General features: G+C 38.7%; 2 protein-coding genes across 4 annotated transcripts in view; one reads left to right on the top strand and one right to left on the bottom strand.

Annotated features, from left to right (window-relative positions):
* LOC101846833 (RNA-binding E3 ubiquitin-protein ligase MEX3C) overlaps positions 1–6764 on the bottom strand; it is a 37048-nt gene extending 30284 nt beyond the window's left edge. The window contains exon 1 of the mRNA XM_005105048.3: positions 6741–6764. The gene's annotated coding sequence lies outside the window, so the exon portion shown is untranslated. The remainder of the gene's footprint in view (positions 1–6740) is intronic.
* A 307-nt stretch (positions 6765–7071) lies between these two features.
* LOC101849787 overlaps positions 7072–13382 on the top strand; it is a 92732-nt gene continuing 86421 nt past the window's right edge. For all 3 annotated transcript variants that reach the window (XM_005105061.3, XM_035971505.1, XM_035971504.1), the window contains exon 1: positions 7072–7953. In XM_005105061.3, the coding sequence (XP_005105118.2) occupies positions 7863–7953 (91 nt within the window). In that variant the 5' untranslated portion in view covers positions 7072–7862. The remainder of the gene's footprint in view (positions 7954–13382) is intronic.

Raw genomic sequence — 13382 nt, 5'->3', positions numbered from 1 at the left:
AAATCTATACATATGTGTGCGCGCCTAAAGAAAGGTACCAAAAGATACCAGACCGTTTCGAGCTACAGGCTGATAATCTCAAAGATATATTTTTTGACCAAAATGTGTTTCTATTTTTTAAAAATTATAGATCTAGATCTAGATCCACCTATTTTCAGTACGTTCAAAGGGTTTTCATAACTTTGACTTCTAAATATTTTATTTTGAATTATTTTGAGGGCAGGGTATAATAAAAACAAATGAAACTGCTTTTAAAAGGTGTTAAAATCTATTCTTGAAGCACGCTTTCTCATCCCTGCTATGTTTTACCATTGGATTCGATTCCATTCATTATATTTGATGTCAACTGAATGCTAAATTCGAAAGGAATTTTCCATGAATAAATACTTTTTAAAAACTCGTTATTTTATAAAGTTTGAATGTATTCTCACGTTTGTTAAACTTTAAACCTCATTTTCTCAAAATTAGATTTTTATACCCTACCTCGCAAAATGTGCAATATATCAATAAAAAAATAAAAAAATAAATAAATAAAAAATAAAAAACTACTTGAGACATTAGAAAAATTCAAAGACCTCTGTATTCAGCATTGAATTTCCTCCTACATATCTCTACTCAAAATGGTCAAAATCCAACGTTTGGTACCTTTCTTTTGGCACATACCCCCGTGCTCTTTTTTTTCTCTCTCTCTATCTCGTTCTCTTTTCCTTGTCTCCTTCACTGTTATTGTAGAGTAGTTTATGAAGCTAAATCTAGTAATTGTATTTGAAATGCCAAAATTGTCTAGAATTTTAAAGTTGTTATTGCTGCTCATAATTGTTATTGTTGTTGTCTCCCTCCCCCTTTCTCTAATATTGATGACGTTGCTGTTGCTCCTGATATTGTGGTCGTCATCGTTGTTATTATTGTTCTCCGCCCCGCCTCCTCTCTCCCTCTCTCTTCTTTATTTCTTTTTATTCTTCTTTTTCGACTTTTCTCTAATTCTCCTCGCTCATACGTTGTAACTAAACAGTCTGTCAAATTGAGGGGTTTACTCTGAGGTTCCTGGGAAGTACTAAGATTTAGTATAGGGACCTCGCCCAACCCAGCGCGTCCCCGGGTAGTGGGTAGGGGAAAGGCCTCTAGATATGGAGGTTAGCTGCCAAGCAGTCGCGAACCAAATGGGAGATGGTCGTGGAGAGTAGAGGGGAACCCTGGTGGCACAAGTGCTTCTATAAATACCTCACACACTCGAAGAAGGGACCATCTTGGCGACGGGAGGCGCCATAAATCCTACCAAAGCCCTCACTGCCTTGTGGGTTGTCAGTGGATGACAAAAGCTAGCAGAGAAAACAGTACACAAACATGCAGTAGGCATCGGGAAACCACTGATGTAATATCCCAAGAATAGTCATGGAAAAGTTCATTCATTTATCAGATAACAGCGTTAAGGGGGTTCACGATCCAGCTCTGAACTCCCCGCTCGGTAGGGACTGCCACGGGCAGCAGGTGGCGCCCGATCGTCATCCAGCTACTGGTTGCAAAAATAAGTAACTTAACATAGCCACATGGAATGTGAGAACCAAAAAGGCAAATTAGATTATATAAAGCAGGAAATAGATAGGATGAAGCTAAATATGTTAGGCCTTTCTGAAGTGAGATGAGAGGGGGCAGGCTTGATTAAAAGAGGATCCAAAACAATTATAATATATTCAGGAGGAAAAAACCATGAAAGAGGAGTCGGAATTTTATTTGACGAAGCAACAGCAAAGAGCATCAAAATCAAAGGTTTTTGGGGAGTGTCAGATAGAGTCATCGTGGCTAAATTAGAGGGGAAAACCTTTTGACATAGGTGTCATCCAAATATATGCACCAACATCAGAGCACGACAACGAGGAAATTGAGACTTTTATGAAGACCTTGATAAGGCAATGAAACAGTTAAAATCACAAGATGTAAAGGTAGTCATGGAAGACTTTAATGCCAAAGTAGGAAGTACACGTATAGAAGATATAGTTGGGCCTTGGGGACTGGGTAAAGAGAATGAACGCGGGGAACGAGTGGTAGAATGGTGCAGATAAAATAATTTTATGATATCAAACACCTGGTATGAAAATCACCCAAGAAGACGATACACTTGAAAAAGGCCTGGCGATAGAGATAGAAATCAAATAGACTTCATACTTATTCAGAAACGTTTTAGAAATACAATAAAATCGTCTAAATCACTGCCAGGAGCAGACTGTGATAGTGACCATGTACCAGTCATGTGTAAAAAGCGGATAAGACTAAAGAAACTAAAAAAGTCAAAGTATCAACCTAAATTTGACATAGGTCTTTTAAAGCCAAATCAAGAACTGAAAGAACGATTCTCCATAGGTGCAAGAAATAAATTTCAAGCTGTAGAAAACATGACTAAATCGGAAGAACTATGGAGAACAATGAAAGACTCAATAATGGAAGCTGTGGAAGAAAATATCCCCCCGAAAGCTAAAAAAGCTAAAAATGGATGACCCAGGACATATGAAAACTAATGGAAGAGAGAAGAAAGGAGGCAAAATCAAATGTTGAAAAGTACTAGATCTACATCTTAAACAGGGAAATAAAGAAAAAATGCAACGAAACAAAAGAAACATGGATAAATGATCAGTGTCAACAAATAGAGAAAAACCAAAACAAAGACAGCAAATACATGCATTCCAAAATCAAAGAAGTAAGTGGGATAAAAGGATGCTCAAATACAGGATGCATAAGATCAAAGGGAGGGGATATTTTAATGGACAACGGGGATGTCTTAAACAGATGGTCAGAATACATAGAAGAACTTTTCAAAGATAATAGAGGAGAAAAACCGGTAATAAAGAATGAAATAAATGGACCTTCAATACTGAAAGCAGAAGTACAAGCTGCCATTAGGAAAATGAAACAAGGAAAAGCCACAGGACCGGATGATATTCCAGTTCAAGCGATTGTCGTGCTTGAAGAACTAGGCACTGAAATAACAACAAAGCTGCTAAATGCTATTTATGACAACGGTGAGATCCCAGAAGATATGATGAAATCAGTTTTTATAGCTTTACCTAAAACACCAGGTGCCACTGAGTGTGATATGCATAGAACAATTAGCCTTATGGGTCATTTTACAAAAATATTGCTGTGAGTAATAATGGGAAGATTGAGAACAAATGTAAGACCAGAGATATCTAAAACGCAATTCGGCTTTCTTCCTGACAAGGGCACCAGAAATGCTATATTCAACTTAACAATGTTAATGGAAAGATGTATTGAAGCACAGAAAGATCTGTATTTATGTTTCATAGATTATTCAAAGGTGTTCCATAAAGTTAGACATGATGAGCTATTTAAAATACTGGAAAAGCTAGACATAGATGGAAAAGACCTAAGAATTATCAGAAATTTGTACTGGGACCAAAACGCTGCTGTACGAATTAATGGAGAATACAGTGAATATAAGCAGATTAGGCGAGGCAAGGATGTGTTATGTCACCAGACCTCTTTAACATGTACAGTCAAACAATCCTTAGAAACATTGAAGAATGTCCAGGTCTCAAAGTAGATGGAGAAAATATTAATAACAACAGGTATGCAGATGACAGTTTTTATAGCAGGCTCCGAAAAGAACGTTCAATTGCTTTCACAAACTGTTGTAACAGAAAGTGAACGTAAAGGATTATTATTGAATGTAAAGAAAACAGAATTCATGGTAATATAAAAAAGCAGCAAATCCTAGTTGTAATCTCATTAGCAAAGGTGAAAAGATCAAACAAGTCCAACAGTTTAAATATCTAGGATATATTATGATAACATCTGATGCCAAATGTTCTACGGAAATAAAACGGAGAACTACAATGGCTAATGCTAGTTTCAATAAAATGAGCTCAATCCTGAAAAATATAAACATCTCAATGAACACCAAAATGAAAGTCCTGAAATGCTTTGTTTGGTCAACCCTTCTGTATGTCTCTTTAACGGGTGTACCAATGCCATCCATACTAGGCATAGCAGTTTGTATCAATTCGTCTTAACTAAATCATATTTTTCTAGAACAATTGGGGCTAGATTTAAAAACTTTTCTTCATAGATTTATATAAAATACTTGAAATCTCTGTCACACGTAAAATGGTATTGTTCACAGCACTTCCTGCTTCTCACACACATTTTGATTACATGGCCTAAGTCAAAGCTCATCAAAAGACAATTTTTACTTGCAAAACTTGTTACAAGAAATTATTGTTATAGTGAACACTTTTTGCACTAATAGCTCTCAAAACATGCGTTCAATAAGCATAATGTCACGATTAGAAAAACCTGACGGACTTGTTATTAAAAGCAATATTGCCCCAGCCGTAAACATTTAAAAATCTGCAGAAACCACCCACTTGGATTTTTAAAATTAGTATTTATTAAGGAATTTTCTAGAATACAGCTTGCAGGTATTTACAAAAATGTTGATCTGTTAAGACAAATTGATACAAGTCACTGTGAAAAATTGGAGAACCTTTATTCAATAGTTGAGGAGATATTTGAAAACAAGGCGCACCACGAATCGAATTTTTGACCACACTATATAAGATTTATATAGGCATTGTTCTTCCCGCACAAGAAGAAGGGCGCATGAAACTGTTCTTCGCAGCACCAATTTGGTGCGAGCTAAAATTTGATCCAAATTTCCGCTAGCCTATCTACTACACTAGAGTCTATGGTAACTCAATGAAGAATGGGTACCGAAACTGTTGTCTCTCTCTATTGTGGGTACCGAAACTGTTGTCTCCCTCTATTGTGTAGCAAGTCCTGGTGCTGCACGAAGTAATTACAAATGTTGAAATCTTTCAGTCTTCCCATAGTGAGCACAGTGAGTTGCTAGTATTGTTTCACTTTATTGCAACTTTTATGTGGTATCATTTAGAAACAGTTGTAAATATCGATATGGCATATCCTGCTGATTCTTACTGACTTTCTCTATAAATCGTAAGAGTAGCTACTTAGCCTATTGCGCATTTGCTCACTTTCCAATTATGCACCACCTTGTCTGCAACCCACGCGACGCCACCAAGAGATCTTTAAAGTGCGTAACTTGCACAAGGGTCCTCCGGGCTTTTTCGCCCTTGTTTCAGAAGGCTAGGTGTAGATCTTCCTTACCAGAAAATCAAGGGTGTAGCTGAAAGCGAAAGATGGCAGTAGGAAGGAGCCAAGGAGTAGCAGTAGAAAGGCTGCAGAAAGCGTCGGGAGCCCAGGGGGGGGGGGGGGGGAGGGGGGGGGGGCCCAAAGGAGGTGAGGGGATAGGGGCAGAAAGAGGAAACGAAAGCAGACGACAGAACATTGTTAGATTCCAGAGAGAATGAAAGAAGGTGAAAGAAGACAATTTTAGAGAAGTTTCGGTCGCCACCCAGATTCGAACCCGGGACCTTTGAAAGAGAGGCCACCAACTTAACCTCTAGGCCACGAGAGCCCCCTCTGTAGCTGTTAGATTTCCATCTCTTCTCGAATAAATTTAACTGAACATGTCAGCTAAACAGGCTAAAGAGACTGTGTCAAATAAGTGAAAGATGATCTTTTGCTTGTATTTAATTCGAGCTCAAACTGAGCAAACCACACCCCCCGCAATTGACGACAGGGCTGTATCTCGAGATAATAAATTATAGGTTTTCACGAGAAATAAAAAAAGCAAAGAAGTACGTGCATATTGATTCTGGTATTGTGCTCAATGTTAGGAGATCTCCGTGTGCCCCCCCCCCCCCCCCCCCGGGTATAATTGATCTATTGTGAAGACGATGACGCGGCTATCGCGAGGTCGCTATGGATTTCTGATATACTCGGACGTGAGCAAGGGAGTTTGTTCAGGCTCATTGCCAAAACCTAGGCTTGTGTGCGTGTGTGCGTATGTTTGTATATGTGTGTGCTCCTTCGTCTTTTGCTATATTATTATACATTAAGCTAGGTTCATCTAAATACCCAACAACATACACAACTACGAGGAGAAGCGAGCAGGAAATATTGAATTTGAATAGAGTGATTCATGTGTTTGAAGTAAGCATTGGATGTAGGTCGGAGAGAAGCCACGTGTTCCTGCATCGATCAGAAAAAGTAATACTATTGGAAATAATGAACTGCCCCCCCCCCCTCAAACCTCCTCTTTCTCCTTTAAAAAAAAAGAAAAGAAAAGAAAAATGGAAAGGGACCATCGGTCTAGAGCCATTAATTTCCATCCCAGGTCGCCAAAAGTAGAATTTGAGACTTTTAACGGCGGTTTCCCCTAACTTAGTTTCCGTATAGATCTAGGGATACTTCGGGGGGGGGGGGGGGGGGTTGTTTATAAACCTATCTCGGTAACTCTCTCTATATATGGCCTTTTACATAAAGCATTATAGCAAGGAGGTATAACAGGAAAAAACATGTAAAATGTAACTAACTGTAACCTTTTTGTTTGAGTCTACGGTTGTCATGGTAACGTCCGCCATATTAAAAACAAACAGCTATCATAAAAGTAAAAAGGATGTTTTATTTAGAAAACTAAATTTGTTACATTGATAGAAATATCCAGTACAAAATTTCATAGATCTAGAATGGGGATCTTGGATAGCTTGAAGGAAAAAAAGTTAGAGATGGCTACCGGGCCTGACCTACCCCATCATGCCTCTGAATTCGATAATACATTCATCCATGTAACTCACTCTTGAATTCATCGATTTCATTTTCCACCTGTATAAAGTTAGGTTATGGGATGAATAACAAGCGACTACCTGCCAACAGACAGCTTAGTCTGCATGCTACGTGAGATGAAATGCTGTCTGGAAGGAGGGCCCCCTGACGAATGAAGGCATAAAGACTTGTAACGTCGCACTTCTCGCCATCGACTGTTGAGCAAGTCTTGCCAACGGGAGAGGCTGTTGGCACAACGCGGAGCCTGACTCAAAGGCTCAGAATCAGACACAGCGAAGCTTTCGCTGTGAGAGTGTGCTAGAAACCGAAAGCAATCAGCAGCATGGCATAGATCTAAGCTTTAAGCGAAGCGAAATGAAAACTTGATCTATGCAAGTTTGATAAGGTAGGGGGAAAAGGGGGGGGGTTCTCTTAGTTGCTACTTCGGCCTGAGCGAAGAGGTGGGTTGGGAATAGGCCTAAAGTTGAATTATTTATTAGATCTATGATGTTGGTTGTGTGTGAGAGGTTGAATGGAACAGTTTTACATTGTTGTATTCAGGGACAAGCACACTAAATTATGTCGATAAACTGAACACACAAGAAAGCTCATTTCTCATTTCAATGCATACCAATGTTGGTTTTAATTTCATTTAAGAACTAGATCTAGCTTCATATTTTACAGAAAATCTCTTACATTAAAGTTACATTCCCTATTATTATTCTGAAAGTAGACCTACCCGAAGGAAAGATGCCATCTCTTTAAGTTTGAGAGCCAAACACACACACTGTTAGTCGCGGTATTTAGTGCGACCAGGTAACATTGATCTATTTTTAGACGTCAACACATGTTTAGTCACTAAATGCCGGGAGATCGATATCGCTTTCTCTGTCAACTGACGGGATTGTACGATTGTTTTTTCACAGCAGTTCTTAATTTTTTTTTATACAAACATGTTTAATTTCTTATAGATACTTTTCTCGAAGGGATTTATACGATATGAGTGGTTTTATTGGTATCAGACCAGCAGTGGCTGCTTTGTTTACGTTTTTCTCCAGCATCGACGATCGGTGCGGTGCCATCGTTCGGTGCCGCTAGTCGCTGAGTGACATCTTCATCCGCGCGTCTCAGAACATCGCATGTCTCAGAAAACTGAGAACAGAGACGACATGGAGATACTGCCTCACGAAACGCAAGAGAAGTAAAATATTGTGAGCTGAAATATGTCGCTTTGCCCTGAAATAAACGTTGATTCAAGTGAGTGCACAACTGAGCTTGACGCGAACATCGTTGAAGGATGGCTCAACGTGTGGGGTAGGGCCTTCTACTTTCTCTGTTTTTGTTTTACATCTCGTTTTCTAATGGTAGATTCTAGATCTAAATATCTAGAGATCTAGATTAGATCTAGATTTCTAGATCTTAGATATATCTATAATTGCGTATTGTTGTGCAGACTCTTGAGAGAAAAACGTGTTGCAACAATGCTTATATCGAAAACCTAGGCCTGGTCTCGATTTCTTGATTTTTGTTCAAATTATCTTAGATCGTAGCCAACCTTAGTTCAAAAAAAAAAAAAAAAAGAAAAAAGAAAAATGCACTGCAACGAAAGACGAAGTAGATCTAGAATCTAGATCTAGATCTAGATCTATCTGGATCTAGATTCTAGATCTCTATATTCTAGAATCTAGATTTCTAATCTATCAAATACTGTTCTTGTTAGACTTGCATTTTGCACGAAAGAAATGATGGTATGCAGATATATATATAGATCTAGATCTATATGAAGAAATATAATCTCTAGATTCTAGATCTAAATCTAGATTCTAGACTCTAGTTATTCTTTTGAGTTGAATATCAAGTCAAGCTTTTTGTGTGTCAGTGCGGTGTATGCTGTCGCAGATAGAGATCTAGATCTAGCTCTAGACTAGGGCAAACTAAAATAAGTATCGTTATCGTTTTCTATTTAATAGCTTGCCGATATAGTATGCCTAGATCTAGATCTAGTACTAGTATTTATTGGCATTGGTGTTTCGTGATTGATATAGTGTATCTTGTGTGTGAGTTTTGCAGGCTATTTGTGTGTGTCTCTCTCTCTCTCTCTTCTGGCGCTGTGGCTTCATAAACGGTCAGCGATGCCGACAGCACGCAGGAACTCAACACTCGCCCGGGGGTCCTTAGAAAGTGCTGAAAGTGGGTTACTGAAATGTCCCAGCAGATGGGTTCTAGCCTGATAGCTGGCGGGACATCTCAGGAACACATGGTCCATAGTTTCGTCCTCCTCCTTGCAGGCTCCACAGGACAGATCTGGGTTGTCTGCTGGCGCAATTTTGTGGAGATATGATCTCAGCTTGGGCTATTTTCCACCAGTTCTCATTTGGGAGAGAAGCCGGCGGTCCTGTCGTCTGAGCGAGGCCTCAAGCTGGTATGACGGCGGCTGGGCAAACGGCGGTTTGGGTTTCGCCTCTCTTTTCCACTTTGCGCGGGTCGATCGGTGGATGACGGCTTTAGCTGTCGAGAAATCGATTGGCGTGTCAATCTGGGTAAGCGCTGTTGCTTCTTTGGCGATGCTGTCAACTTCCTCGTTCCCAGCCAGTCCAGCGTGGCCTGGAATCCACTGTAAGTGGATGGAACATTCAGAGCGTTGACAGAGGGTGTGCAGATGTTGCCAGATTGAGCAGGCCATCTTTTCCGATTGGTTGGTAGGGCTGTAAGAGAGGCGCATGACTGCTGATCTAGAATCAGTGTATACATGGATGCGTACACTGTTCGGAAGGCTGCCTGCTGTATGTAGTGCCACAAGCATGTCAAGCGCTGTGTCGAGAGCTACAAGCTCGGCCCTGTAGCTGGAACAATACCGGCCCGCAGGTACACGTTGGTCGAGTTCGGTATCACCGGTCTTGATCAGTATTCCACTTCCTCCATACTCAGTACCGTGCTTAGCTGAACCGTCAGTTCAGACTTCTACATCAGGCAGGGGGAGCGAACGAATTGTAGCCTCTGCTGCTGCTTTCCTGACAGCTGGTTCATTAGCACGCTTGCAGTCGACGACAAGATCGGTGCTAAAAGTTTCCAGTTTCTGCAGATTGGAGGGTTTGGCAAGAGGCATGTAGGCGGGGGCACAATAGTCGATAGCTGACCGACAAGTAGCATAATATATAGAGGCTTTATATATGCATTCCCTGGAGGCACCCCAGGTGGTGCCTGTAAGGGCTTTCAATGGTCGAAGTCTGCTTGACAGTTTTAGCTCAAGGTTTTGGATGGGCATTGGAGGATAGAGTACGATTTGTGTGTGTGTGTGTGGGGGAGGGTAATTTAGTACCAGTACAATGTACACGCCTAGGGCCTACTGGGTTTTTTTGTGTTTTTTTAAAACAAATTATTCTTCATATATATTATACATATATACATATAGATCTTTATATAATAAAAATGAATATATATATATATTAATTATATATAGATCTACCTATATATAAAAAAAGATATATTAATTATATATATACCTATATATATACAGCCCTATACATGGCCTTGGCTATTCGGACTCAAACTCCAATACATGTGTGCAATCACCGGGAGTACGCACCGGATGTGAAGTGGACAGGCAATTCGACCTTAACCTTCCTCGGTTTCTACGATCTGGCCAAAAATTTCTAAACAAATTAGGAAATGTAAGCCTATTTGTAATGTCAAAAGTGAGCAATAGTTGCTTATCTGAAATGCTACACACAACAAAGGCAAACAGGGAAAAGGAATCTGAGTTAGCTCAAAGCAGTGAAAAAATTGAAAATCAATGTTTCTGAACAACAAAGGACTACTTGTAGTATAAACCAACTTTAATTGACGAGAAAGACTAAATCATTGATCAATTGGAAGTACGGTTAACAGTCAAGAAGAGAAAAGTTAAGACCCTTCCAAATGGAAAAAAAAAAAAAAAGTCAGTCATTCAAAGTACAGGTAACAGTGGTCTAATGGAAAGGTATAATTTTTCCAACAGCATGAATTTTACATGATGTTCAAATTAAATCAGGACAAAGCAATACATGTGTTATACAAGCAACAATATTAATCCTACAGTCTGAAGCAGGGGTATCAGCTCAGAACGTTAGTAAAGTCATTAAAATATTGTCATTTTTGGGGGACAAATAAGATGCAAATTAAATTTTAAAAACAGTGTTAAAAATGAAAGCAGAATAGAGTCAGTTTTTATAATAATCAACCAAAATGTAAGTCATGTTGAAATCGATACAATATAGGCCAATGAAAACATAAATTCCAGCATGCCTTTTTATTTGAGGTTTGAGTCCGAATAGCCACTTCGTATATTATGTATATTTATGTATATATATATATATATATATAGACTATACATATATATAGGCCTATTTATATAGACCAGAGGCCTTCTAGTTTGATATTAAAGTCACAAATTCAGATTATATACTTTAAAAAAAAAATGATATGAGCAATTTGCACGACATACTTTGAAAAAGTAGGCCTACAATCCTCTTTGCAAAATGTAGTTTAGAAAAAATCGGACAGCAAGACTCTTGCTTCTAATTATAGCTTTGATATATTTTTTCTTTCATGATGATTGAAAAAAAAAGGCTATCATTGTGAACCAAATTCCTGCAAACGCTGTGAAAACTCTACTAAAACTAAACTAAGACACCTCCACCCCGCAAATGAATTGAAAAACAAAACAAATTCAGATCATTTTATGTGAGGTGAAATCATTCATGTACAAATGCACAGCTTTGCTCTCAAGTGTGACCATGGACACAATTTCTCTAAATTACTGCACTTAGACGCTTGCAATGACAAGATGCACCCATCAGGTCAACATACATTATTTCTTCAGTGGCCTATCATCACTGCCTTCCTAAATCAAATAATGTATGTTTGGATAGTACATACTCACATGGAACCAGGCCGTGGTTTCAGATCAGTGGACGTTGCTTCTAACTGAACTTTCAAAGAGGGGGGGGGGGGTTAACTTAAAGATAATATATCCCCTCCCCCCCCCTCCAACACACACACGCGCATGGATCCTAACGAGGCTAATATCTGGACAAGGTGATGTCAGAAAGTGAGAACATAAGGGCAGTGTTTGAGCATCGGCTGTAATAATATTATGCACAGTGACCACAGCAGACTTTTCCCCTCAAACTTTTGAAGGAAGGTTGCTCTGGGTGAGAGGGTGTGAACTAAACTTCTGTACTCACCATAGTGCATTTTTAGCCAGGGTAGTTGTTTTGAGGAGATAAACAGCGCAGTCGAGATGTGCACACACTGAAATTATGGGTCAGTGTTGGTGTTCACAGATTTTGAATCTTCAAAAATAAAATTTGTCGTACTATTTTTATAGTAAGAAAGGTCGTTATTAGTGCAATGGGTTGCCGTTAAAGAGGATAATATGCCAAAAAAATTTGTAACACAAGCTTAAATTTTGTTGCTGTTAGTCAGAGGTTGCTCTAATCTATTTTAATCTATCTTGCTGTTAAGTCATCATGGACACCACTGTATCGGTCTTTTGACTGTGTTTTTACTGGTCATAATTAGTACTCTTATGGTTTTGTGGTTAAATTGTGTGTGGGTGAAAAGTATGTGTGTACGATGGGATATAAGATAAGAGGGAATATGTAACAGTATCAGTTTGGGACACCGAGTCAAGATTATGATGCCACTTATGATTGATAACGTTTGTGTCACACTGACGTTAGTATTATATATATATATATGTATGAGCACATTCCATCATGACTGCCTCAAGAACATGCATTTCTGAACAGGTTTTTAGCTGCTTTTTAAACTTCTATCAGGTAGTTTGTGCATTATTAATGGATGATTTGAGAATGACGTCCTTAGGCAGGAGTGATGCTAAGCTTTCTCTAAGGCTAAGGGTTAATATTTCTTTATATTTTGTTGTAATAGAAATACATATTCTATGTGTTTAATTTACATGAATGAGTTATTATTATAAATTTGTATTCATATGTGCTTACATGAGGGATTATGAGACTTAAAGAAAGTCATCCAGGTTGAAAAGTCTGGGGGAAATAAATATGAATATAATATTACTTGATAGGTAATACAGTCAAACCTGTGTAAGACGGCCACGCATTGTCAAGGAGAAAAGTGGCCGTATAAGACAGGTGGCCGTCTTAGGCAGGACTGATCAAGATGAAGAAAACAAACCCTATTCCAAATCGAAAGTAATAATAATAATAATAATAAATAGCATTTATACTGCGCATTTCCATTTCCTGAAAGATGCTCAATGCGCATTACAATGAAAAAGACATCACATCTTAAAAATTAATCGACACAAATGTGTATGTAAAACAAAGTATTATACATATAATATAAATGCATATGTGTAAAATTTTATACCAGAAAAACAGTCTCGCAGTGAGGTTGAAAATGTGTTCACTAAAAATATACAATGCAATAAGAATTCACGAACAGTCAAAATAAAGTTGAAACGTGAGTAACTAGAAACATTCATTAAAACATTAATTCTATACAGATAGCAAAACATTTCCGTTCTCTCTCTCTCTTTCTCTCTTTCTCTCTCTCTCTCTCTCTCTCTCTCTCTCTCTCTCTCTCTGTCTCTCTCTCTGTCTCTCTCGCTCCTTCTCTCTCTCTCTCTCTCTCTCTCTCTCTCCCCCCTCTCCCTCTATCTCTCTCTTTTTCTCTCTCCCTCTCTCGCTATCGCTCTCTCTTTTCTCTCTCTTTTCTCT

This window comes from Aplysia californica, unplaced genomic scaffold (assembly GCF_000002075.1).
Source record: "Aplysia californica isolate F4 #8 unplaced genomic scaffold, AplCal3.0 scaffold00450, whole genome shotgun sequence".
Taxonomy (NCBI): Eukaryota; Metazoa; Mollusca; class Gastropoda; order Aplysiida; family Aplysiidae; genus Aplysia; species Aplysia californica.
Note: the sequence above shows the minus strand (reverse complement) of the source record. Positions and strands in the feature narration are given on the sequence as shown.